This window comes from Neolamprologus brichardi, chromosome 13 (genome assembly GCF_056152115.1).
Source record: "Neolamprologus brichardi isolate AB-2024 chromosome 13, ASM5615211v1, whole genome shotgun sequence".
Lineage (NCBI taxonomy): Eukaryota > Metazoa > Chordata > Actinopteri > Cichliformes > Cichlidae > Neolamprologus > Neolamprologus brichardi.
Window position 1 is genome coordinate 232501 of NC_142116.1, and position 27500 is coordinate 260000.

General features: G+C 47.6%; 2 protein-coding genes across 4 annotated transcripts in view; one reads left to right on the forward strand and one right to left on the reverse strand.

Annotated features, from left to right (window-relative positions):
• Window positions 1-15437, reverse strand: part of tjap1 (tight junction associated protein 1 (peripheral)) — a 23266-nt gene extending 7829 nt beyond the window's left edge. Inside the window, exons 1-8 of one of the 3 annotated variants that reach the window (XM_006806841.3) lie at window positions 15161-15437; window positions 7575-7640; window positions 7209-7258; window positions 3615-4829; window positions 3089-3117; window positions 2709-2870; window positions 2027-2093; window positions 160-189 (exon numbers count right to left, since the gene is read on the reverse strand). In XM_006806841.3, the coding sequence (XP_006806904.2) occupies window positions 160-189; window positions 2027-2093; window positions 2709-2870; window positions 3089-3117; window positions 3615-4781 (1455 nt within the window). In that variant the 5' untranslated portion in view covers window positions 4782-4829; window positions 7209-7258; window positions 7575-7640; window positions 15161-15437. The remainder of the gene's footprint in view (window positions 1-159; window positions 190-2026; window positions 2094-2708; window positions 2871-3088; window positions 3118-3614; window positions 4830-7208; window positions 7259-7574; window positions 7641-15160) is intronic. The other 2 variants (XM_006806843.3, XM_006806842.3) reach the window with 2 other exon arrangements.
• An 11084-nt stretch (window positions 15438-26521) lies between these two features.
• Window positions 26522-27500, forward strand: part of dlk2 (delta-like 2 homolog (Drosophila)) — a 12343-nt gene continuing 11364 nt past the window's right edge. The window contains exon 1 of the mRNA XM_035914863.2: window positions 26522-26674. The gene's annotated coding sequence lies outside the window, so the exon portion shown is untranslated. The remainder of the gene's footprint in view (window positions 26675-27500) is intronic.

Below are 27500 nucleotides of genomic sequence, written 5' to 3' on the forward strand. Positions count from 1 at the left end.
AGGAACAGGTGGAGGCTGATGGAGGCTGAGCTCACGCCTCTCAAAGCTGCTCAGGTCAGAAAAATCAGTTTAACAGCTAAACGAGAGGACTTGGTGCTCAAACAGGAGGAGGAGGAGGAGGGACAGAGAGGGAGGAGGAAGAAGAACATGAAACGCAACTGCATGAACCCATGTCTGACTGACAGCAGCCTGATGGAGGCGATGAGGATGGAGGTGATGAAGGTGGAGGTGATGAAGATGAGTCAATCCACCAGGGAGCAGCGTGCGAAAAAGGAGAAAGAAAGAAACAGATGAAGAACGACAGACAAAAACAGGAAGTTTGTCAACTGTTCACCACCTCTAACCCCACCCACCCCAGCTGAGCTCCACCCAAACTTTCAGAGGTCGCTGGCACCCCCTGTGCCCACTCATGAGCTGCGTGTTCGGCAGCGTGCACACCTGAGCACCAGAAACAGAGCAGTTTATGCCGCTGCCCGTGTCAGAGACCACTTACAGCTAGCTGGCTAACAATCGCCTTTGCGGAGAGTAAACGCTACATCACTTTGTGCCTGTAAATTATATCCCAAGGAGTGAAATAACGACTGACCACAGACACAAACAGGCTCACGTTAGCTGCTCAGCGAAACTGGAAAATGGCCTGTTAGCAATAATGTTAGCAACATAGCTACAGCTAGCTGTGAGTCCGCTACACTGCATGAACCTGGGGACCGTTGGCTCACATGCTAGCACGCTAGCACGAATAAACTGACACCCAATATCCAATCTTTAAGTCTGACATCATCAGCTGTTTCCGGGTCCAAACTCCGCTGCAGGTCCCAAAGTCAAACGAACACTGCGGCATCTCTGAGAGTCACAAACTGTGTAAATTCTTTCATCTGTAATAAAACGATCAGCGTTGCTGCTTTACCAGGTGAAACAAGTAAGTTTAACATCCATGAAAACAGGATTTATCACATTTAACAGAGTTAGAAGTTAGCAGGAAGTTAGCTCGCTAGCTTCCTGCTAAACATGATATAGCATGTTCTGACAGAGATTTCTGAAAAAATTCAAACGTACAGCTCTGCTGTCACTTCCAACATAAATGAAGACAAAAAACTAAACAGCAGTGACGTTTGTAGGGTTACTGAAGTTGGGCTAGCTGCTATATAATGATGTGCTACGTGATCGCTAGCTACACAGCTATGTTAGCATAAACACAGTGTTCATCCTCCAGCTTCACTAACGTCTTTCCACTTGATAAAAGTTAGCGTGAGGGTTCCTGATGGTTAGAGACAAATGCAGTCGCATGGCAGGATGCTGTAAACAGACCAAACTTCAGTCAGGAGAACAACTGAGATCATCCACAATACGAGGTTAGTCATTCATATACTGCTGCTGGGCTGCAGTTACATCGTAAAGGTTTAAAACTGAGCAGCAGCAATAAAAACAGGCCGACAGTGATCACTGACTGTTTTTAGTGGCTTGTTCAGATTAAACAGAACAAAATACAAAACATGAAAACATGTTAAAAACACAACAGCCTTAATAAACAGCAGTTTGGACCCAGGATTCATACGTCATCACTTAAAGACCGGACAGCAGCTTCACTCTAACGTCCTCTCTGAAGCCACAGCAGCTCATTGTTTCTTTCATTCGGAGTCAGTGGGCGGAGTCATGCTGCTTGACACTCATTTGGCACTGTTAGTGATTGGTTGACTCAATTTCAACACTAATGCCAGCTAGCGTTGTCTGCGCTGCGCGAATAGTCACTGTTCTTGAACACGCCATTCCTGCTGATGACCTCACCATAACTGCCCAATAACCCAAGGTCACTGCACATGCTCAGTGGATTTGTAAAAGAACTGAACATTTTGTTTGAACACGTCCAAACTGTAACCGTGGCTCTCCCACAGGTGATCAATACGCTGCCTCAGTGTTTTTATTCAGGTATTGATCAGTTATTGGATGAGCTCGATCAACCCTGTTGCTACGGTGCTCCCGAGTATCCCAAGGTCAAAGGTCAGGTGAGTGGGAGGCAGAGGTTTACCAGAGCGTGAAGTTTCTCCTCCAGATCCTGATTGGCTCTCTGAGACGCTGTGTAACTGTTCTGGAGTCTGCAGGTGGGAGAGAGAGAGCGCAAGTATGAGTGATGCTCGCCCGACCTCAGACCGCAGCAGTGCGTTCGACCCTTCAATCGCTGCCGCGTCAGACACGAAGCGCTGGAGGCGAGGCTTATTGGAGCCAGAGTGTTGAGCCGGAGCAGATACAGACTCGGCGCTGTGATCAGCGTTTCCCCGCCTGTAGAGACGAGAAACCGCCACGTGGACGGTCGCGTAAGAGACGACCGGACTCCACGTGTGGCTGTGACGGCGGGCGTCGCTGACAGCTACGTGAACAAGTACTTTCTGATCTGCGAGAAACACAGTACACACAGCAGCGTGACAGAGCGCGTGCAGACTCGGGCGCAGGCCGGTCAGCTGATTAACCTTCGATCAGAGCAAAGCACACGCGTACGGAAAGCTGATTTTATCGGCGCTGCGAGGATCGCGTTTGCTGGTTAAAGAAAACGCAACCGTGAGCGTACAGCTGCACGATTCATCAAAGTACAAGTACTGCAAACATCAAAGTACAAGTACTGCAAACATCAAAGTACAAGTACTGCGAGTGTACTTCATGGATGAGAGCGAGCGGTGCGACCGACACGTCCCTGACGAACTGACTCCACCCACCTGCGGAACTTGTCTCTCATCTTGTCCAGGTCGTCTCGAGTCCGGCTAAGCTCCGCCTCCATGTAGTGGCGGCTGCTGTCAAACTCCGCCTCCATGGCCTCCATCTTGTGGGTGGTGAGAGAGAGGCGGCGCCGCAGGTCCTCATTCTGCTGCTGAAGGATTCTGGGAGGAGACAGGAAGTGATGAAGACAGAGCTTCCTGTTCAGAGACCACATGACCCTGGCTGAACTAAAAGCTGCTTCCTGTTAGTAACAGACACTAACAGGACAAACAGCACACACGACCTTTAGTTTGAAACTGCTTGATGACAAACAGCTTCCTGTTTTAACGGCTAAGCTAACAAGAAGGCGTGACAGACAGGAAGTTACAAACGGACTCACCTGATCCTGTCCGAGTCCGACAACGCCTCCTGAAACACAACACGACATCATCAGACACACAAACTGCACTTTAAACCGTGTGTATGCGTCACTCTGGACTCCGCCCTGCGCTCTGCTCTCACTGTCACGTGATTGGACGGACCCTTCGCAGCCGTAGCTCGGCTTGCCGACACGCCGTCACCACACGCACGCGCCATTAAAGCGCAACAAGCTGCTGCAGTATGGTGTCGGCACGGAGACAACATCGCAGCGTAACCGCTGAAGAGCCAATCACAAAGTTACAAGAATCAAGGGGTGCACGACCAGAGGTCAAAGCGAGGTCAGAGGTCAGAGTGCGTCACTGGGAGTTTGGTGTCCTATGTATTGCATGTGGCCCCTGTGTGATGTCATCTTGATGATCAATAACTGATGAGCTCAGTGAACCGCTAAGACCAGTCCGCTACTCTGGACTGGTGACCTTTGACCCCCAGCAGGAAAACAACAACAGGAAACGGTTGGGGGCGGGGTAAAGGTGGAGTGGACCTACCTTGATGTGTGACAGCAGTGACAGATTAGAGAGAGGACGTTTGTCCACCTTAACTCCTCTTTTCACCTGCCGTTTAGTCCCCGCCCACTCTCCGTACCCTTGCTGCTGCTTCGCCGTCTCCCGCACCGCCCCCTCCTCTTGCGTGCCTCCGGGCCGCTGCAGCGCTGCCACCCAGTTGTCCCAGCGTCGAGTCCGGTCTGCAGAAGACCCCTCCACCTGCTGGTTTCTGTAGGCGGGGTGGCGGCGCTGGGAGGCGGGGCTTATATACTCTTTAGAAGCCGACCTGCCGAGCAGTGTTAGGCGGGCGGGGCTAAGGACCCGACAGGTGATCTCATCCAAGAAGTTAGAGAAGCGGACCTTCTCCTGCAGCGCCTGCATCCTCCAGTTCCAGTCAGTCCTGACGGGGGAGGGCAGGGACGAGGACCGCCGCCAGGTCAGCCCCTGCTGCTCCACCCGGTCCAGAGAAGGGGTCGGAGGGCACCGGCTGGCGCTGCTCCGCCCTCTGCCGTCATCTAGCATCTCCACCGACTTTGACTTCCTGATAATGTCAACGGGCTCCACACCCAGTGAAGTCGGCTGCTTCAGGATGCTCCGAGGAGCGCTGGCGGTCCGCGTCCGGCCAGCGGCGTTCGTGCAGTAAATGTGATGTCTTCCTCGAGGGTTGCAGCTCACTGCCTGTTTCGGGGCTGGGGCGGAGCTTCCATGTCCCAGGAAAGCCTGGTTTCCTGTGTTAATGGAGGTCTTGACATTGCGAGGACTCGTGCCGCGCTGAGGTCGCGGCTTTCCGTGAGGAATCCTGGCATCGTGACCGGATGCAGTCATGCCCGCCACCGCGGTTCTCGCTGAGCTGGGTTGGTGGATATGTCCTCTGAAGAGCGGCGGCGGGGTGCAGAGCTCCAGGCTGGAAAGGCTGGAAACCTCCAGCTCGCTGTCTGAGAGTGGCGGCGGCGGGGTTGGGACGCCAGGCCTCATCCCATCGCCAGACAGCCGCTGACGGGCAAGGTGCTGCGGGGGGTGTGGAGGTGTCTTTAAAGTGTGTTTGATTACCTGATTGATGTCGGGCTGCGGTGCAGGTGGCGGCGGAGCAGTGGGCAGGGCGTGGCGTGACTCGCGGTGCTGCGGTGGAGCCTTACGGTACGGCTTCCTGGCCGGCGCCGCACTCGCCATCCTAGGTCGTGCTTCCTTCCTGCGTAACTTCGTGTCGGTCTGTCAGTCCTGCAGGAGAAGACGAGTTAGCGGCACAAAACGACTCGGACGCCCGACAACCACCCACCACAACGCCTCGACCGCAACTAGACTGCTGCAACCGTCGCCCCCTCACCCTCTCTCTGCGTGTGCAGATCGATGCTTGGTCGCCCGTCATCAGCATCAAATACACCCTCGCCACTACAGTAAAGTGTGTGTGCGTGTCCGTCCCTCAGGCCTCTCATTGATTGCGTTTGTTTCCAGAACAGGAAGTGCGGCTGCATTGATCTAACGCTAATGTTAGCATGTGACGGAGTGGAGCTAACACTGCTAACAGCTGATGATGATGTCACATGATTACAGCTGCCACAGCGGTCTGCTCTGACTGACTGCGAGCTCACTGGACGTTCAACTGGCATGTGGAGGTCAAAGGTCAAAGCTCTGATTGGTAACGTGTGAATGTAGTGTTCAGACACGCACCCGCCACTCTGCTCCGATTAATGCACATCACATGACCACGTCCTGCCCTTGGGGAGCCAATGGCAGGCCATTGATCACTGTGCGACTTCCTGTTTCTCACACACACACACACGTGTGTATTTATAACCTTGTGGGGACATCTCATTGGCATAACCCTTTCCCATCCGCTTACCCATCAAAAATGAACCCTGACCCTGACCCGGAGCCTAATTGTAACCCTGACTGTTTGTCCCCACAAGTATAATAAACTACCAATTTTTGGTCCCCATCAAGATGTTAATACACACACACACACACACACACACACACACACACACACACACACACACACACACACACAAACTGACATTCCCCCTCTGTGAGGACCTCTGATGTCACACTGAACGTCCTTTAAAGCTTCTCCACACGATGGAAACGCCCTCTGTTCCACCTCACGAACGCACGCCTATGTGCACGCTCACATGCACGCTCACATGCACACGCCTGAAGCTTTGTTGTTTTATAAATCATCTTTAAAAGTTCATATTGGATCATTTCACAAAGACAAATCCCTCCACACGTCTCTGATGTTGCTGAACTCTGTGAGTCGAAGGCAGCGGCGTTTAAAATCAGCTGCGTACGCCTGTGAGAAACGGACCACAGTGCCTGAACTGGGAGCTACTGGAAAATGAATGAACTGATTTCAGCGGGAGAACACGCCGCATGTGAGGACGCCAACAGGAAACCCGAGTCCTGCCCACTTTCATTTACATGAAGACAGAAGGCTAATCAACAGCAACGCCCGGAGGGGTAGCAAAGTCAGGCCACGTGATGTCACATGACGGGGGTGGAGACTGTACGAGACACGGCGAGAGGAAGACACTGAAAAGAGGTCAAAGTTCAGCTGACTCTGAGACGTCTGAGTCACAGATCGGCGTCGAACCTGCTGCTGCTGGTTTGGATCCATCTGAGGTCAGCAGAGAGCAGCTGAACAGGGAGGGAGACTTTCCCCGTCTTTGAAGGCTGGCAGCTCACCGTTTACCTCAGCCGTCAACGCCGTGTGGGAAGCGTCTGCTTCCTCTGGACACGCCTGTAAAGCTCTGACAGGAGTCCGAGGAGCTCGCTGCTGACCGACGACAGCTGACGATGCACTGAACCTGGAGCAGGGCAGCCGTTAGCCTCTGCTAGCTGCTGGCTGAAGTGTCTGTGACGCCGCTGGACTCTTAATAATAAACGATGCAACCAAACTGTCTCTGAGAGGGAACGCGGGATTTTTAGGACGCTTGAACCTGACGCCAGGATCTCAGGTCTATTCTGCTAATAAGTAATTATAATAAGCATGTTTATGCATTTGTGTGTTAGCGCCATGACGTCAGCACAGGCTTCAGGTGAGGAGGAAGACGCCGCTGTCTCTTTGCGTCCCGTCTTGGTTTCCTTGGTAAAGGAGAGCCTTCTCCGACATAAGCTACAATATCTCAGATCTCAAGGTGGAGGTATGAATTTAATTGTCCGCCAACAGCACGCAGACGCCCATCGTCATCCACCCCAGGCGTGCTACCTTTTAGGTGGTCAGGGAGCGGTCCTTCCCTCCGCTGTAATTAATCACAAACGTACACACAAAAGACGTAATTACGGGCTGGGTGGCGCCCTTTCCTCTATTAAATGACCTCAAAAACAGTGGACTGCAGATCTGATGACAGGCTGCAGAGTTGAGAGCGGCGATGGCGAGACAGACCTGCAGCATGTTAGAAGGACAAACGCCTCTCAAACGTTTCACCTGCGTGATGACACGACGACAGAGGAGGAGGAGCTTACTGCGGCTTGCGGAAAGTCTTTCGGTTACACGATCTGGGACGATCTTAGTCCCTCCCCTTCCTTCTGCTGGCTATCACAGGTGAATGTACATGTGCTACGTGTGTGACATCATCATCACGTCGGCGGTGTCTGTACCTGAAGGATGAGCGAGTCCTGAGAGGAGGTCATCCACAGGACGATCCAGCCTGAAACAGAGAGCAGCTGTTAGACAGGAAGTGCGGCCATGACCCAGCGAGCCAATGATGCGAGCGCGGCAGACTGATCCAGGCCAGAGCAGCTTAGCACGAGTGATGCTCAGAATAATCCTCCTGTAGCTGATCCTGGCTGCGGGTTCGGGTCAGATTTCACCCTTCCACGTGAAGAGCTGAATGTGCGTGCTACCTGCAGCGTCACCATGGAGATGTCACCTGACCAATCGATATGACCGCTTTGGTCATGTAACGGCTGCAGCAGAATCTGAACCCCTCACCAGGAAAGCAGAGACCGCAAACACATCCTCACCTCGTATGTCAGCACACACAGATCCTCCTCCTGCCGGCGTGCAACCCTCACGCTGCCTGAAAGTACCTGAAACACAAGATGGAGGAACGGAAACACGAGTCAGCGCCGCCGCCACACAGAGGACACGAGAGGAGGGCTGAGCGCACAACACAGGAAGCAGACTGAGGCCAACAAGGCGCAGGACGAAGAACACGAACACACACACACACACACACACACACACGCACACACACACGCACACACACACGCACACACACACGCACACACACACACACACACACACACACACGTGCACATCAGTAAAGACCAAAGTGAGAAAAACTTGGCTGAAAATAAAACAAAACGTTTGCAGAGGAGAAACAAATAAAAAATAACATTTTAATGAAATAAAACAGAAACATTTATGAGCAAAAACGTAAAAATACACAACACGTTTGTTATTCCCCAAGACTGAACCTGCACAGGTGTGTCAGACAGGGTGCGCCATATCATACCGCTCACCGGTAACACCGGTGTAATGTTGGGCAACGATAAGAAAATTAAATATGGCGATAGAATATGGATAAAACGCGCATGCGCAGTGCCTTTGTTTACATACGCACATGGTGGAAAAATCATGGCGGCGACGGAGAACGAGAAGAGCGAAAGTGGATCGTTGAATGAAACGATGAACCAGAACTGGTTTGTAAAAATGCTGCAGCTTCACTGGTGTGGAACTGGTTTAGCTTTCGTCAGATACACAACAAAGCACTATTTTTGGTAGCGCATGCTAGCGGGCCGTCGTTATTACCGTGTTGTTTGGAAAATACGGCGCACTTAAAATCATCCTTTGATTTCTCTGAAAGTCGACAGAGCCCCTTATAATCCCGTGTGCCTTATGTATGAACTCTGGTTGTGTTTACTGACCTCGAGACGATTTTATGTGCACGGCGCTCGAAAATCTGTCAGATGTTTCAGTACGACGTTGCTAAGCTACGAAGCCGCACCGCTTGATGGATTGTCGGAGCATTACGGCTATCGTAGGCGGAGCCTCGCGGAGTGATACGTACTGTGCTTCAACATAATATTACCGTGTTGTGTGTGTATAACCTCTTTTTAAGTGTTGTGGATATTTTACATGGTTATGCTGAGGATATGTCGGCCAGTTTCCACTGGAAATGCCTTTTGGTTAAAGTTACATTGTTACATTTACATTACATTACATACATTACACTGTTACATTTTCTACAACTTTAATGCAGATAAAAAACAGCTGCTTGTTTCAGTGAAAATACATTGATTTTTTTTTTTGCACTAATAAAGTTGTGAAGTTGTAAAGTATTTTGTCTCGTGTCAATTATATCGTTATCACAAATTTTCAAATGTATATCGTGATAAATATTTGTGGTCCTATCGCCCTGCTCTGTGTACAGGTGTTCACATAAACATGAACTGATTTAGCAGGTTGAGCTGCTCATTGACCAATCACAGTGAGGAGTTCAACACCTGAGAGACACACTCGCCCAAACACACAGTGAGCTGATCCCAGGTCAGTTCGCAGGCTCCGCAGGCCCACGTCACGGCCGTCTGATTGGGAGGAAGTGCAGCTGACCACCTGCCTCTGACATCACAGCTCACTCATCTACGGCTGAAGGTCAAACTGCAGCAGATGGCATGGTGGGAAATCCAGCAGCCGCAGTGCCGTGTCTGTGACATCACAAAGGCTGGATGGTGCAAACCGCATCTCCCACAATGCACCACAAGGATCCTGCACCCATCACACATATGTGATCAATACCGTCCAATCGGAGGCAAGGGTCGGCGTCAGGATGACCACCTGCTGCGGGAGTGTGTGTGTGTGTCAATATACATGCCACAGAGGTTTATCTCCACTCAGAGAGGATTATGGGTAGGATGGATCTGTGAGGGCGGAGGTCATGTGACTGCTGTGCCAGTAAATAAGCTGCTCAGGCGCAGTACTAGGATTACTGATACTAGCAGTAACACTGCTGATACTCTGAAGGTCGACGCAGTAAAGACACAGTAAAACCCTCCATGACCTTTGACCTCAAATGAAGCTGAGCTGGTGCAGGTTCTGTGATCATGTGACTGCACTTCCTGTGGCATCCAGCAGACAAGCGCGCTCATAGCTGCACTCGAGTTAACTCGAGTTCTGCTCGTTTAATTACCGATGCTCCTCCAATCAGAGTCGACGTGACTCACCAACAGGAGCACCGACGCCATTTCTAGACATCTGATTGGCCAACAGGCACCGACTTCTGCTGACTGACTCTGATCGAACACAGGTTGGGTCTGCTGCATCAGCTGTCGTGGCAATGCATCATGTGATGCTGCCCCAGAGTTAGCCCTGAACCTAAACCAGCGTGGGCGTGGCAGAGGTCACATCACAGCTAACAGCAACGAGTGCATGGCGGCCTGTGACGGTGCTGCGAGATTAGCTTCAAACAAACGGAGGGAACCCCGAGACCCTATAAGGGGTCGAAGGTCACCGAAACTTCCTATGCAGGGATCCTGCCCCTGACCTCGGCGCCAAGAAGCAGAGGGTGCGTTTGATTTATCACACAGAATGAAATCATCTGAAACCCGAGCGCTCGGCCGTCTCACAGCTAACGATGATACCCGAGGCGTCCTATCAGAGCCAAGCAGCAGTCACCTTTCCACCTGAGAGCCGATATCAGCTGACTGGTTTGGATGTGACTCACCTCAACATGAAACTGCACATACACACCTGAGCAGGTGAGCTCTGTGGCTCATGTGTCCTGCGAGCGGCAGAGCATGTCCAATTCTCCTCATGGGACAGCGAGGACAGATGGCGTCTCAGTCAGCTGTGAGCTCCGCCGCCTCCTCTGGTCACTCTAACAACAACACAAATGATGGAGAGTGTCCTTCACTACCTGCAACAACACACGCCAGCGCCGTAACCTCAGTGTATGAGACCTCACAGCAGGGGGCTCAAAGGGGGGTGGAGAGCGTCACTTCCTGTGTCTCACGCTGTAATCAGATTACTGCGAGCCAGACTCCCCCAGAGGTCCCCACAGCGGTGCCTTCAGATGTCTGAGGAACGTTTAAAACTCGCTGAGAACCACCCCGTAGCCTCAGGTGAGCACACACTGAACTGTAAGCCAATCAGCTCGCAGTAACTGTGTAGGAGCAGGAAGGCACCATTGTTCTACTTCCTGTTTCCATTCCAGCCGACAAATAATGTTTTTCTGAGCCTGCAGCGACACCTTCCTTCACCATAGCAACGATCAACACACCACCACAGACTGTACGTCTCAGACAGCCTCGCTGAATTTCAGCCATTTTAATTTCGGCATTTTTCCCGCCTCCACGTTGCTTTTCATTTCTAGGAATGACCATATTTGGACAAGATGGTGCAGCAGCAACCAATCAAAATCCCAGAATTTCAGTGTGCACCCAAACAGGAGCTCCGCCTTTATGGACGGTCTGTTAGTACAGTGACCTCCCAGCAGCCGTGTTATTGGTCAGGTGATGTCATTAGAAACGCTCCAAAAGTTACCAACAGCACAAACACGGTGCAGAGGTGAAGCTAGCAGACAGGTAGCAGCTACCTGTGTCATCATCCACCTGTCAGTCAGAGGCCACGCCCCTCAAACAGGTGATAATAATGAAAACAGGTGAGTTACAGAAACATCCTCCCCCATACCTGTGTTATGAAGAAGGAAATTATCCACAGAGACTAAACATGTTTATTTTAACACGGGTGCCTGTGCAGACTGACTGCTGCTGCTCAGACTAGTCGACTAATCACATCATCATCCATTGGAGTAAAACTACAGCTTATTGCACCAGCAGCATCTGCTCTTATATAACTATCATTAGCTTACAGCTGTAAGTGTTTAAGGTATGTGCTAACTAAAAATAAAGACAAGATGATAGTTTATTAAATTTTAATGAAGTTTGCAGATTGTTTTGGTGAAGTTTAATAAACTCCTTGCTATCTAAAATATAACAGGACACCGGAGTAAATTCTGGAGCATCTCACACTTCTGATAATCAGCTGCCTGCTTGATGTTTATTCAGCTGTGTAAAAACTATAACTTTAATCTCAGCCAAACCGATTTACTCAGGAACAAATAAAATACTGAAAAAGCCAAACAATAACATTTGTAAGTTATCTAAGTGACTTATATATCATGTTTAACCTGAGTAGCGAAAGACGGCGGTGGGTTTGAAAACGATTAGCGGGAGTCCGGTGTTCTCACGGCTCTAGTTAGCCTAGCCCCCGGCTAGCTATCGAGCTAGTGGCTAACAGACGTCTCCGAAAACGTCGGAGCGCTTTTGAAAATATGTGGTGTCTTGATAAACTGAGCAGATATTTGAGGTTTACACAGCTACATTCTCGCCTGAAAATATGTTAAACGTTTATTTTGTGACCCAGAAAGAATAATAAGAGTAATATTAAAACTAACTAGCTGCCGCCATTGTTGGAAACTGAGCTGGGCTGCGCTATGAATTCTGGGACACAGCTTCTTCTTCTTCGGGGTTTAACGGCAGCTGGCATCCTTGTACATGCAGTGCTGCCATCTTCTGTTTCAGTCCGTTATTACACTCTTAAATCCTACTACTTATTCCTGCGTCTTTTGTGATCTTACAAAGCTTCAAACGACGCGTCGACTATTAAATCAGTCGTCGACGATTTTGATAGTTGATGTAATTGTGGCAGCCCTAAGTCACAGATAGCTGTACTGTGTATTACTGTGTAGTACTGTGCAGTACTTGAAGGAGATGTCCTTCAAGTCAAAAGTACAAAGAGCAGAGTTACTGAGCACCAGACTGAAAATAAAGGTCAGGACACGGTCGTGATGTGTTTGTGCCAAGTTGTTGCTGCACGTGTTTATATGCTTTATATATCCAGAGGCAAGCCGACGTACGGCGTCACATCATATTTGATGTCACCTGTTTACATTGTTGTGGTCGGGGGCAGATCAGGAAGTTGACACACATATTTCGTCGTCCATTACTTTATTTCTGGAAACGTGTTCAAAAACAGGATGCTGGGAATTGATGCAGTGTTACAGTCGTTACTTTATATGCCCGTCATACGCTCGGATAATGGAGTACACGAGAAACTGATACATCTATTAGGAATGATGCTCCGGATGGCTTCACAGAAGAAACCAGATTCCCTCGGGTTAGAAACGAGCCGGCTGTCTGACGAGTGCTGAGCAACAATACAAAGTATATCAGAGCAGTTTCTGGTACTCCTGATAAAAGAGTAACTACACAAATGAGGAGCACCAATCATGTAAATGTGTATAAAAATCAGCTTTAATGCCTGATTGTAACCAAGAAACAGCTGGAAGTGTTTGTGTTTACTTCCTGTTTGGGGATGAAAAACGAGCCCATTTAAAGCTCCACCTTAAAACAGTGACAGGACACGACTCCATCATGCAGCTGATCACAGGTTATGAATTTATTTCACCCCGACACAGTCAGACAAATGTAGGTGAGCCAGTAGGATCTCTCTTCTATGTTCTATGTCCTGAAATGGAAACACAGCGAAGCTGAACACTGGATGTGACGGTGCTGCAGTTTCAGCATCATCAGGCGTCTGATGTGTGACACTGGCGTTCAGCTCCTGCCCTCCGATGTTGTGCACCTCCCTCTCTTCATGTAATCAATGCGTTTCCTGTCATTTCTCATTATCACACAGAACTTCTCTTCTTCCACTGCATGTGTTGTTTTTGCCTCTGCTGAGAGTTTCCGTGGTTACTGTCCCCTAGTATTTAAACATCTCACATATTAATGCAATAAATGTAACGTTGGTTAGATTATGGGCCTGTCTCAATATGCGTATTCGTGCGTACTTGCGTTCTCGTGGACTCGTGATCCGTCGTCCGTCGGAGACCAAGTACTGTTCAAACTCAAAGCATCAAGCCGAGAAAAATTCCCGGATGTGTTCTCGCTCCGTCCGTTTTATCGAGCATGCATCGGTGGTGACTCGTGTGGACTTGGGACAGCTAAATATCCCAGAATGCATTTCGTCCAAAACTCAAACGCTACAATGGTGGAGGAGCGCGGCTAAAACCTTTAAATATTACTCTTTGAAATAAACTTTCAAAATACTTTCAGGTGAGAAAGTAGCTGTGTAAACATGAAATATCTGCTCTGTTTATCAAGATATCACATATTCGCAAAAGTGCTCCGATGTTTTCAGAGACGTCTGTGACCCACCAGCTCGAAGCTGACTGGGAGGTCAAGGGTCACTAGAGTCGGCGAGAACAGCGGACTCTCAGCACATCATTTTCAAAGCACCCGCAGTCTTTCACTACTGAGGTTAAACATTTATAAGTCTCTTAGATCGTCATCACTTCAGTGTTTTATTTGTTCCTGAGTAAATCAGTTTGGCTGAGACCAAAGTTAAGCTTCATAACATATTACAGTTAAATTAAGGACGGCAGTAAAAACTCTGGACCTGTGACATCATCGAGTACGCGAGCGCGGACTCGCCTACTTGAGAATTGAGAAAGGGCGTACGTTTCCATCACCACAGTGTGACGGACACGCGTCTGTTAGCCAACTGTTTACGAGTTAATGTTGGAGTCGCTCGTGTTTTTACTGTTTGTTAGTGTTTACTGTATGTTTGTGGGGACTGCTGGGAAGGGTGAAGGACATGTATGTATCTCAGCTGGGGCATGGTCAGAGCTGCTGGCCCTCGCCATTCTCACAGCACCACCACATATCAATAATTTATTAAGTAGCATGACCACTGTGAAAAAACACTAAACTTATTTTAAATTGGCTGAAACGAAAAACTGTGACGTGTTTTTGTTGATATTCTGTCTCTGCATTCAAATTAAACTGGAGACCGTTCATTTCTTCAGAACTCAGCGCCGATGAAATAACTGGAGCCCGTTCAGTCACACCGGACACCATCGTCAGTCTTTTAAAGAAAAAACAAACGCGATCGTTGTGGATCAAACAAATCAACAAAGATGAATTTTGATAACCTGATTCGACACAATAACATCGAGTGGTGAGCGAAGTATCGCGATAACGTCGTGCGGTAACTCCCACCTCTGGCTGTTACATGCTAACTCACTGAACCCGTTTGCTTGCTAATGCTAGCTTTGTCTTGTAACTGAGCTCAGATCAGTGAAATCAGTGACGTGTTTGAACAGCGGAGACGTTTTGGGTTTACCGCCATCGCCGGCTCAGAAGTCTCTGCTGAACTTTTAAAATCAGGGTTCATTCTTTTTATCGTTGTTATGTCGTCATAACGCTCTAATGAAACTTTTGATCGAACATTGACAGGCTTTTATTTTGACATTTCCTGCTGAGCATCAATAAAGTTGCAATTGAAACTGCCGGGGGCCTCGCTGAGGGCCTGGGCCCCGTTCTAGGGTCGTCCTGCTCGTCCTGTGATTGGCTGCTGGGGGCGCGGCTGTACGCCCTCGGCTCTGTCTGACAGGCACAAACACGACACCCCCCCCCCTCGCGCACAGGCCGTCAAACTGACGCGAACCGGCCCACCATGGCCCAGTTCCGCGCTCCGCGAGCCGCGCGGCTCGTCATGAAGACCCGCACCAGGGATACCCCCACCCCGCCCGGCGCGAACTTACCTGAGGCCCCGTCCGCGCCGCTCGGTCCCGGGGAGGAGAGGAAACTTTGTCCGAGCTCCGCTCCGCTCCTCCGGAGGAGCAGGAGAGCCAAGGGAGGGGGCTCCGGACCGATCCGAGGCCGGACAGCAGCGCCGAAGTCCGCGCTGGAGCTCCGGGCAGTGGGTCGGGTTGAGGCCGGCTAAGACGCTCCGTCCGCGGAAGGAAATCCGCTCAGAGCCGCTCCAAGAAAGTTGATCCGCTGCCCTGCTCAGCTGTCGCCATCTTTACCCGCGGGGCATGACGGGTAATCCTCAGGAATCCCGGCCCCCCCCTCCTCCTTTAAAGCCCCCTCACGTCCTGCGTGCTGACGTCACCGTGACGAAGCAGCGGAATGAGAAGCAGGTGACGAGGCTACCTGGAAGGTGATCCGAGTGACTCACGTCACCTTCAGCCACAGACCTGGAGAGGAGGGGCTGAACATCATGACGATGATGAGAGCTCAGGATGAAGGACTGAGCTTTTTCAACGCTGCGGCGGCTCTAACGTGACGTCACAGCGTGAAAACAACAATTAAACCAGAGAAGAAGAAGTTTCAAGTTGTGCAGAAGTATGTGGACGGTGCTGTTCGTTCATCCACCCTGATGGAGCTCCTCACACCTACAGACAGGCCGAGCTGCTCAGCGCGGAGACTTTCTTTACTTAAGTAAAAGTACAGATACCTGTGTTTAAAAGTACTCCAGTAAAAGGTGAAGTAATGAAACTCCTGTACTCAAGTAAAAGTGAAAAAGTACTCTGCTACTAACCGTGTTTGTATACAAGTAACTGAACCTTGAGCTTGTTAGTATTTCTAATTGTAATGAATGTACTCAGCATGTTGTGTAGGACACGATTGTGTTGCCCTGATGGTGGAGGGTGACTTCACCTCCACAGTAAAGCACAGTCAGGGGTCACAGTGGATTCAGCTCTCTGATAAACTCTGCTACACCTGTTGTTACCTGCCTGGGACCACGAGCACCACAGGCACTGTGTGTGACTGTACTCTGAATCCACCACATGTTTATCCTGCATTGAAATACTAAACAGGATTTTCATGGAACATTTGAATAACACAAAGTTAGCATAGCTTTGTTTGTTTTGCAGGAACGTGGCATCTTTAAATTTCCAGTTTAAAGAGCATCCTTCCTTTAACTCTAAGCTCCCTTCGTCCTCTCCTGTCCTTCTTTCTTATCTGTCTCCACCTCTGAGTGGACGTAGCTCTCCGTCTTTTCTCTCCCTGTCAAATACAGCAGCTGGACCTTTAGCTGCAGCACACTGTGAGACAAACTGCACACACAGTTTGTGTTTGCTGATGTTTGTTGAGCTGATAGAAACGCTGCATTTCAAATTACCCGACACTTAAACTTCACTCCCTTTATGTTCTCGCCTCTTCTGTAGGGCTAGCTAGATGCTCAGGTACTGCAAACTGCTGTGCAATCCTGCAAATTTTAATATCGATCTGATACCAAGTATGGAAAAGAAAGAGTAAAAACTCATTCATATAGTGAATCATATCAGGCTTATATGATTTACTCATGAAAGTGGCCACTTTCATTACTTTCATATGTTGTTTTAGTATCCAAATCATACACGTTGCATTTATATAATTTTTCAAAGGATCTTATATCTGTTTTCACTCTTGTATGCTTTTCATACAAGTTTCACACAGGACAGATACAAACTTTATAAGATTTATAAATATCTTTTCCATGTGGGTAAATACAGGCCGGTGCTGCCAATCCCAATTCTGATACCGATATTTGTAACTTGTGAAGGCAGCTGATGTAGCTGAGAGCACTGTGTCGTGATTTATGAGATGAATCATCAACTTGTAATTTCACTGTCAGTTTTACTTGCATGTATTTTGAAAGTGGGGTTTTTTTGGACAGCAGGGATGTAAATGTGCCTGTTGCGTGATGTTTGAATGTGCCGTAGGCGGCAAATCAAAAGACATGACAACACAAAAAGCTTCAGATGTTTAGAGCATGGTTGAAGTTTATCTTCTCATTTCCAAAGAGATAATATATTTAGCTGGGCCACATACTGAACTTGGAGGATAGAAATAAAGTGTCGATCTTATATTGCAATTATGAATCAGATATCAGTACCACAGCTGCTATTGGTGTTTGGAGCGATCCACGCGCCTCTACCACAAACTTATGGACACTAGAGTATTTAAAAGTAGAATGGGAGGCAGAGCCTTCAGTTTTCAGGCCCCTCTTCTGTGGAACCAGCTTCCAGTTTGGATTCAGGAGACAGACACTATCTCTACTTTCAAGATTAGGCTTCAAACTTTCCTTTTTGCTAAAGCATATAGTTAGGGCTGGACCAGGTGACCCTGAATCCTCCCTTAGTTATGCTGCAATAGATGTAGGCTGCCGGGGATTCCCATGATGCACTGGGTGTTTCTTCTTCACTCACTATGTGTTAACAGACCTCTCTGCATTGAATCATATCTGTTATTAATCTCTGTCTCTCTTCCACAGCATGTCTTTATCCTGTCTTCCTTCTCTCACCCCAACCAATCACAGCAGATGGCCCCGCCCCTCCCTGAGCCTGGTTCTGCTGGAGGTTTCTTCCTGTTAAAAGGGAGTTTTTCCTTCCCACTGTCGCCAAAGTGCTGCTCATAGGGGGTCATATGATTGTTGGGTTTTTCTCTGTATCTATTATTGTACGATCTACTGTACAATATAAAGCGCCTTGAGGCGACCGTTGTTGTGATTTGGCGCTGTGTAAATAAAGTTGAATTGAATTGTCACGTGCACTGTTTCCGGCCTGTACCGTGTTACTGTAATCACATCACATTTTTCAGTAACACAGTAATGTAACACATTGTACTGTACTAAATGCAGTAATCTCATTACAGTTACAGTTGTTACTTCAGCTACCGGCACTCCTGTGGATGGAAAGACAAAAAAAAAAAAAAAAAAAGTTTTCCGTCCTGCTACAATCAGCTGATTTCACTTTGTGAGCTGGAGGAGTAAATTAATGGCGCAGTCTACAGCGTGGATGTTACGAGAGCACGATGGTGACATTCAAACTGAATCCATGAAGGAAATGTCTGCAGCCAACCTCTGTGCAGACAGCATGCTAATGGTAAGCCAGCCATGAACCCAGACTGACGTTAAAGCTGAGTGTATGCAGACCCCAGCACGGTGGTGAGGGGATTTCTGGCTCTTTTTAGAGAACCAGCTCTTTCGGCTCCCAACCGGCTCTTCAGGTTGTTTTGTTGCTTTAATTTATTTATTATTAACAATAATATAAAATTATGCACAAAAGGAATTACTAATGTTAAAAAAAAAAAGTGGTTTTATTTATATATAAATATATGCGGTGTTTTGGAGCACGTACAAACTCCAAAATACATTTCTAGAGTTAACTGAACTTCAAAGCAGAGCTACCTAGCTCACTTAAATTACACAATTGAAAGCATATGTGTGTTGTTTGTGTATTTATACACAAACACTCATATATATTCAAATAATTTTTAAAGAAAATGTTAATTTACCTGTTACTACCACACACCAAATCCGGTTGTTGGTACTTGCTGGCTTGTGTAACCACTAGTTAACAAAAGCTCAACACTGCGCCCAGCATCCTGGAGCACTTCTGTTGTGTTTTTACGTGTTTTGTCTCGAGGGGCCACCGTAAATATACTTTTATTTATTCACTCCACATAAAATGTAATAAATAAATCATAATACAAAAAACTATTTACATTTCAACTTTTAACTATTTAAATTTTCAGCTTTTTCCTTTTAAACAAATTTAAAGTGAAACAACACAAAACACTGCAAACCACAATCCATTGCAGTTTATTTCACACCTCAAACTTTTAGTAAACAATTAAGCAAATACAAGTAATCTGCAATAAATTACAGGTAGTAATAAAATAAAGTACTAACTCTTTTACGCTACGTCTGCACCTACACGGGTATTTGTGAAAACGCAGCTGTTTCGTCCACGTAAACAGCGTTTCGAATCACCAAAAACTGAGATTTTTTAAAACTCCTTTTTTGCGTTTACGTGTGGACGAGGAATACAGAGTTCGTCACGTTAAAGGTATGTGCTTTTTCCACGCCACGCTGTGGCCACGTTATTGTTGACATGAGATGAATTGCAGAATGATAGAGACAAAATACTGTTAATCTGACTGTCTGCAGGTTTTACACGCGTTACTGTCCCTCCATTTACAAAGGCAGAGGCGTCACAGTGTGATTATTTTACTGTAGTTGTTTTTTTCCTGTGTAATAATATTTAACATTGCTATCAATACATTTTTCAAAAATGTCTCTCTGTGCAAAATGGGTTCAAAAACAAACAGCTGTGGGATCCTGTTTGTCTGTGATTTGAACCGGGGGACAAATCGCTGCAGGATGATCCTGATGTTATTTGTATCCTGTAACTTTACTGTATAAAGAGCAAACATCTCCAACATGTCAGGAGCAGTTAGTCATTACAACAAGTGTTTGTGAACTAAAAATCAAGAATGTGGGATCCTGTTCGTCCTGATTTAAACAGCCCAGCACTGCTCCTGATGAAGGGAAAAACAATCCTGCAGGGAGACCTACCTCAGCACCTGTGCAGGTGAAGCCAAAGGGAAGATTTGCTTCAGCATATTTTCTAGTCTTTGGCTCAGAATGAAGTTGGTTTGGAAACATATTCAGCGATGCTTCATCTCCTGCTTTGCGTTTGTGTGGCCGCCCGTGCTAGCAGTGTCCAAGCGTTGTTTCCCCCCCCCTTTTCATACCGCACCCCCCCTGCAATGGCTCTGCACCCCCCCTAGGGGGCGGCCCCCACACTTTGGGAAGGTCTGAATTAGCCTAATTTGAAATTCAATGTATTGGTTTGAAAATGATCAGAACTAAATTGAAATTGAATTTTATACTTTGAAAATGAATTCATTTGTTTTGAAACTGTATTTTATCCTTTAAAAATGAAGCTCTCAATTAATTTCAGTTTCAGTCCTACAATTCAGTTTTTTGGGACTTTCATCGGTTCTGGTTTCAGAGTAATCGAGCACAGATTAATAGAACTGCGTTTTACAAGCGGACCGAAAGTGTCACTGACAGGAATCTACAGCATCTTGAGCTGGATTTTTTTTAAACATACTGCTCCATTATTATGTTTGACAGGCTGAAGTTGTCGGGTCACCATGGCACCTCATACATCGACCATGTTTTACAGGTCTTTTGTGCCAGAAATGGAGCGTCCACTGAAGATAATGAATCTCTGCGCCTTGCCATTGATCCCTCTTGTGCCTTCATCTAGACAAGTGGCATTTACTTGACCACTCTCACATGCTCTGTACCTACATCACCTTCCCTGACAGTCGTAGCTTGGCCCATCAGAGGGTGAAATGATAAGAATGTGTTATTTTGCAAAGGGCTCTCTAGGGTTCCTAAATAAAATATGGCATTGAGATAATTTATTTTGAATTTTTTAATAATCCCTTCTTCTAAAATATATAAGAAACCTCTCCTGGTTTTAACGGCACTTTGGATTTCCTTACTTTCTGGTCCACTCCCACCTCAGCATGCAGTCAAGTTCTATCTGGTCTTTAACTCTGACGTCATTAGCCTGTCTGGGCCCAAACTCCGCTGCAGGTCCCAAAGTCAAATGATCACTGCAGCATTACTGAGTTTCATCTGTAATAAAACGAACAGCGTTGCTGCTTTACCAGGTCTAACACTTAAGTTTAACATCCAGGCATCCATGAAAAAGGAATTTATCACATTTAATGGAGTTAGAAGTTAGCAGGAAGTTAGCTCGCTAGCTTCCATCTAATCATGATATAGCATGTTCTGACAGAAATTTCTGAAATGATTCAAACGTACAGCTCTGCTATCACTTCCAAAATAAATGAAGACAGAAACTAAACAGCAGTGACGTTTGTAGGGTTACTGAAGTTGGGCTAGCTGCTATATAATGATGTGCTACGTGATCGCTAGCTACACAGCTATGTTAGCATAAACACAGTGAAGCTGGAGGATGAATGCTAACTTCTTTCCACTCAATAAAAGTTAACGTGAAGGTTCCTGATGGTTAGAGACAAATGCAATCGCATGGCAGGATGCTGTAAACAGACCAAACTTCAGTCAGGAGAACAACTGAGATAATCCATCCACAATACGAGGTTAGTCATTAATATACTGCTGCTGGGCTGTAGCTACATTACAAGGGTTTAAAACTGAGCTTTAAAATGAACAGTGGTGATAAAAACAGGCCGACAGTGATCACTGACTGTTTTTAGGGGATTGTTCAGATTAAACAGAACAAAATACAAAACATTAAAACATGTTAAAAACACAACAGCTTTAATAAACGCAGAGTACTTTGGGCCCGGAAGCAGAATTCGTCATGTCATCACTTAAAGACCGGACAGTCTTGCCAATGACCTACTAATCATATTAGATGTGTTGCAACAGGGACACATGGAAAAGTTGCAGGACAGCGGTCTTCTTTCTTTCTTCTTCTTCTGTCTTGTTCTTATACATGTAATACATTTATTACCAACCTGAGAGTTTATCTGCTGGTCATGCAACATGACGAATGACTTCTGAGGTCTTAATTCATTCATTGAGGTCTTCTGAGATGCTGTAGATTCCCGTCAGTGACACTTTCAGTCCGCTTGTAAAACGCAGTTCTATTAATCTGTGCTCGATTACTCTGGAACCAGAACCGGATGCAAGTCCCAAAAAACTGAATTGTAGGACTGAAACTGAAATTATTTGAGAGCTACATTTTTAAAGGATAAAATTCAATTTCAATTTAGTTCCGATCATTTTCAAACCAATACACTGAATTTCAAATTAGGCTAATTCAAATTCAGTTTCAAAAACCATTTATTAAGTTACAATTCAGATTCAATCTGAGCAATTCATATTTGAATTTAACTTATTCAGATTCAGTTTCTGATGACACAAAGTTCTGCGCATCCACATGTGTGTCCTGATCAGGGTCTGTGTTGGTGTGTGAGGCTGACCCAGTAAACCCTGTGCACATGTCTACCTGTTCCTCTCTACCTTCCAGGTGTTTCTGGACCTTCCTACCTGAGCTGTCTGCCTTTCACCTGATGTCACGCCCACAGAACAGATTTCATTCAGGTAAGTTCATCAGGGGTATTGCGGCTCAACCAACCAACGGCTGCGGCAGGCTAAACATGAGGACACAGATGACGCGCAACAATAAACATAAAATACACTTCTGTACCATTTGCTCCTTTTCTTCCACATGCAGCTGTCCAATATCTGTCCAATAATATAATATAACTATTAAACAAATGCACAGACTGCACAAACAAATAACTGCAACTCACCAATAACTGCACTTACTACTATGCCAAATTACAACTTAGCCTATGGCATCAATTAGTGCATAAACATACAAAAACCATCAAGTTACAGTTAAAATACATCAAAATCATTCAAGCTGCGCACAACAGAAAGTTTCGCCTCATGCTCACCCTACCTTTCTGCTCATCAACATCAGGTGAGTGCAACCACATTTATCATCTACCACACCCATGAGACACGCCCCACACCCGTGCACCAATACAGTGAGTCCATTTAAATCAACCCACTTAGTCAAAAAGGAACAACTCATGTGGCTCCTACAAGGGGTGTCGAACTGAAATGAGCCGCTGCTGGCACTGCCGTCTCATTGGACAGCCAAGTGTTCAAGTAGTGCAAAAAATAAACAAGAAACCACCCACCAATAGTTTTGAAAATGTTTGTTTTTTAAATATCAAATATTGTCAAACAAAACAAAACCACAAACGTGAACGCAGATTGTAACTAACTGAAGCCTTTGATTGGACAACCAAACAAACACACGGCTCTGTCTGCGCAGACACAGGGCAGCACTTCTGCTGTCATTGTGCAGACATGCGTTTGTGACTCTGACTGAACTAGCAGCCTCAGCGTGTTTGTACTCTCGCCTCATGTTGTCTTCATATTAAATCATTTTTGGCTTTTTAAAGAACTTTTAACATAAGTTAAAACAAAAAACCAAGGGACAAACTGCATTTTATTTCTTCACATCTATATACGGAGTGCAAGTAGGGGTGAGATGGGCTGATCTCTGAGCTCAGCCTCCAAACTGCAGAACCTGGGACAGGGGCGGGGCTCAGACTCAGCTGTTTGGATATCAGTGATGCTAATGAGCCCCTGACAGAGGACACAGTGACAGAGGAGATGTTTGATTGTTCTTCTTCTGTGATGATTATTCTGCAGATCAGTTTGGACGGCGTGAAGCAGGCGGTTACAGTTTTGGTGTCTTTCTCCGTCTGTCGGCACCTGCAGACAGGACTGAGGGCACACGCTTCCCTGCAGTGTGGCAGCATGACATGTGTCGCTTCACTGTCAGGCTGTCCCCTCTGCAGTGTCCCACTTCCTCCTGCAGGTCATTAAACTTTCATCCACCTGTGTGTGTGTGTGTTTGGACCCGTCCCCACGAGTTTGAAGGCATTTTTGAAAATGTTACGGTTAGCTCACGGTTAGCTCACGGTTAGCTCACGGTTAGGTCACGGTTAGGTCTGGGCTCAGGTTGGGGTTATGTGTCAATTAGATGTCCCCACAAGGATATGAAAAAAACTGTGTGTGTGTGTAAAGTGATGACACACAGCAGCTGCCGAGCTCATCGAGTCTTCGCTGCCTGCAAAGAAGAAGACAATGTCCAGCTGCTCCACAACAATGCCCCCCCCCCACTGGCTATGGGAGGAATGAGAGGAATGGAGAACACGCCGGCGGTTTGAGTCCCGGCAGCTGTTCGTGTCTCTCTGACCTCAGGAACCAGCCGGCAGGAGGAAGACTGCATGAAGAGGAGCCGGATTATTTTAGACTACAGTCAGGGATTAGACTCAGACACCATTACAGCAGGACAGGAAGGACACGCCCAGGTTCAGGAAGTTTCTCTAAAACCAGAACCAGAGCAGAACTGGGCCTGCTGGTCTGAGTCATCCTCACTGAGGATTGTTACCCACTCACAAGATTTCTTTAGGTTTAAACTTGTTCGTGTCTCAGCAGTCAGACAAAAGCCATTCTGATAAACATCAAACACTGTTTACTGCTTCTCTCCAAGCTCAGGGGTCAGAGGTCAGGGGTCATCACTGATAACAGCCTCACAGGGTTAAACACAAACTGCTGTGGCGCTTCAGAGACGCAGAGATTCTCAGTGAAACCTCACACCTCCCGAGCATGTCGGTGTTTGCTCTCAGGCTGAAACGGCTGCATGTTGGGGTCAGAGGTCACACACATTGGTTATTAATCACCCTGAGAGTGGGTATGTGTGCACGAGGCTTCCTCAGCTGCTGTGGTGACGGAGGGGTCAAGGCTGAACCCCCCCCAGGGTAAACAGAGCTTCGATGTGTCTCCGGTGCTCCAACACGGGAATCTCCCAGCTGCCCTGGCTGCAGGTTACACCATCATCAACCCCTCAACAGCGCTGCTTGACCCGCTACCCACCGCAGGGCAAACCTCGGCACATGCTCAGATCCAGACGCCATCACGGGGGGATCGAGTTACAGCTAAGCTGAAGTCAAGTAACCAGCAGGTATTGATTATTGATCGATAGATACACGCTGCTGAGGATGGAGGGAGCGGGCGTCATAGCCTCGTCCTCCACCACTGAAGCTGCGACATGTTCCCGCCACACAGATCCTGCAGGTTGTTAAAGATCAGGTCCAGAGGAGGAGGGCCGAGGACCGTCTCACAGCAGCGACACTGTCACGTGAGCATGGCCCGAGTTCCCTGCCCGCCCCAGCATCACCTGGTTCATCACCTGAGCAGGACCAAACCAGTGTCACAGCCCCGTACACCTGCTCTGCTACAAACCAGAGCCATCAAAGCTGAACCCAGATCAGCTTTAGTCCCACCGCCCGGCCCTCGGTCTGACTCTGAACCAGGTTCCTGCTCTCTCAGCTTCAGGGTGATGATCCCTCACACACTGCCCACTTTCATCTGTTTCCCCATTTTCACTTGGAAAGTTGACAAAGTGCATTCTGGGTAAAGGTTCAGCCTGGTATTGGTGTTCATGCTCAGAGATGAAACTGGGACACCTGGTAATAATCTGGTTTTGTGGATATCTGCAGTGTTGAGCAGTTTAAGCAAACCGATCTGACACCAGAACCAGTTTGAACTGTTGGGAGGTTCCAAGCAAAGGTCAAAGGTCAAACTGTAGAACAGTCTGAGGAACCTCCTCGGGCGCTGTTCAGTCTGCTGAATAAAGAAAGGTCTGATTTGTGCAAAGTGGAGCTGTTTCAGGGTCAAAGTGAAGCTTCTCCTCTGAGAGCTTGTGGCTCCCTCAGAGTCTCTTTAAAACATTTAAAAGCACCACGGCGTTCCAGGCAGGGCGAGTCCGAGCCTGCCGGGACGTGAGCCGGCGCCCGATCTGAAGGCGGATCTGATTCAGTAACAAACGCAGACAGTGCTCGCCCTGCTGGGAGCTGAGGCGCAGAGACATAACAGACGAGAGGAGGATCAGATAGAGGAGGGAAGCCTGAACAAACACTTGGGGGAGGAGAGGGGGAGGAGACTTGCTTGGAAAACTGCAGAGTGTTTTTCTGCCGCCGCCAGTTACACAAACTGTGAGCCACACACACATCGTGCATTAATCTCTGCCACACAAACACAGGGGCATCCTGCTGCCCCCTGCAGGCAGCGCTCTGACTTACAGGCTCATCGTTGCTTCCAGCTGTTTGTGGGAGTCTCCGCTCTGAGTGTATTCCTACCTGCTGCTCCAGAGCAGCGACTTCAGTAATAAGTTTGCCTTTAGTACCGTGAAGCCTTGCGTGGGGTTCACCACAGGAAGTTCCCGTAGCACAGAGGCTAGCCAGCGTGATGCTGTAGATGTTTACCTGCAGACTGCGCAGGTGGTCAGAGCGCTGTCACCTGATCCGTCACTCAGACTTTATTATAGAAACCTTTCATAACTCCTTATGAACGTTTCTGTGATTTGTGGTGGAGCTAAAAGAGATGAGCCGCCACAGACTCGACCCGCCTCCTCAGTCAGGTGAGCCGGCCGTTTGTTGGGACATTTTCAGGAAAAGTAGTCACATGTTTAATATCATATTCGTGGATTTTGTGGGTTTTCCTGTTTAAAGTCAGTGTGAAAAAAAGCTGAAGCTCAAAGGAGTATGTTCAGCTCCGAGCGTAATCGGCCAATCAGCACCCAGCCCTGCTCCAGGTGAGTAAACCTGCTCTGATCACATGTAACAGCACACAGCCCCTCCTACTCACACACACAGAGGGGGCTGTGTCGGGGTCGTACCCTGCAGAGGGGGAGTGTTTTCTGAGGAGGGGAGGACGGCCGAAGCAGCGCCTCCCCGTCGTTCGTCTGCAGCTTCAAACACACACACTCTGAACGACGGCGCAGTGTGTGTCCCACAGTGTTTTTGTGTGTGCGTGTCCGAGTGTGTGTTGGAGACGCGGGGTGGACGGCAGCTGAATATCAAGTTGGTTTGTGACAGCGGATCAGCGAGGAGGAAGCTGCCAGCTCGAGGTAAGCACCCTACCAGCTCAGAGCTGTCACTGAGCGCTGCTGCTGCGGAGTCCAGAGTTCCTGAGGCTCAGATCGCAGATCAGATCACAGATCACACTCTGGCTCTGGTTTCCAGGCTGCGCTCTCTAAACTTTGCCTTGCAGCAGGTACAGACTTCCTGACATCTCTGATTGGTGGGGGCTGCTGGATGTTTTCTTTGGCTCGCAGTTATTTTTAAGACGTCTGTGCCGCGTGTCAGAAGGTGACAAAACCACAAGGTTTCTCCTTGTTTTCCGCTGGGTAAATTCAAAGAGTGAAACAGAGTCAGGATCAAACATGACGTAAAGATCATGTGACTGTAAGGATCACTGGGGCTGAGGAGATATTGATAGAAACTGACAATTAAATACCAAACAAATAAGCTTCTTCTGTGGTGGTTTAATGGACTACCTCTGACCTCTACAGAACAATTGGTAATTTGGGGTTTTATTTCCTAAAATGTAAAGCTTGACGTGGTGCTGTTCATTTCCAGCTCCATATTTTTGTTCTCTCACTCAGAGCAGCTGTGCTTGATTCACAGCTCATAATGAGCCTTCTTTGTCTTATACCAATGGGATCCTCCCTTTTTCTTAGCTAGCTTTCTTCTGATTTGCTGCCAGCAAGTGGGTGGGACTACCATCCTCTCTCTCTGACATCATACAGATCCCAGAGCAGAAAAAACTGATAAACTGAGTGTTTAGAGCCTGAGCTATGAGCCTACAGGGATGACTGAGTACAAACTGTCCTGTTTACCACAAACATCCATCAAAGGAACACGAGTCACATGACAGGAAGTAAATGTTAACCT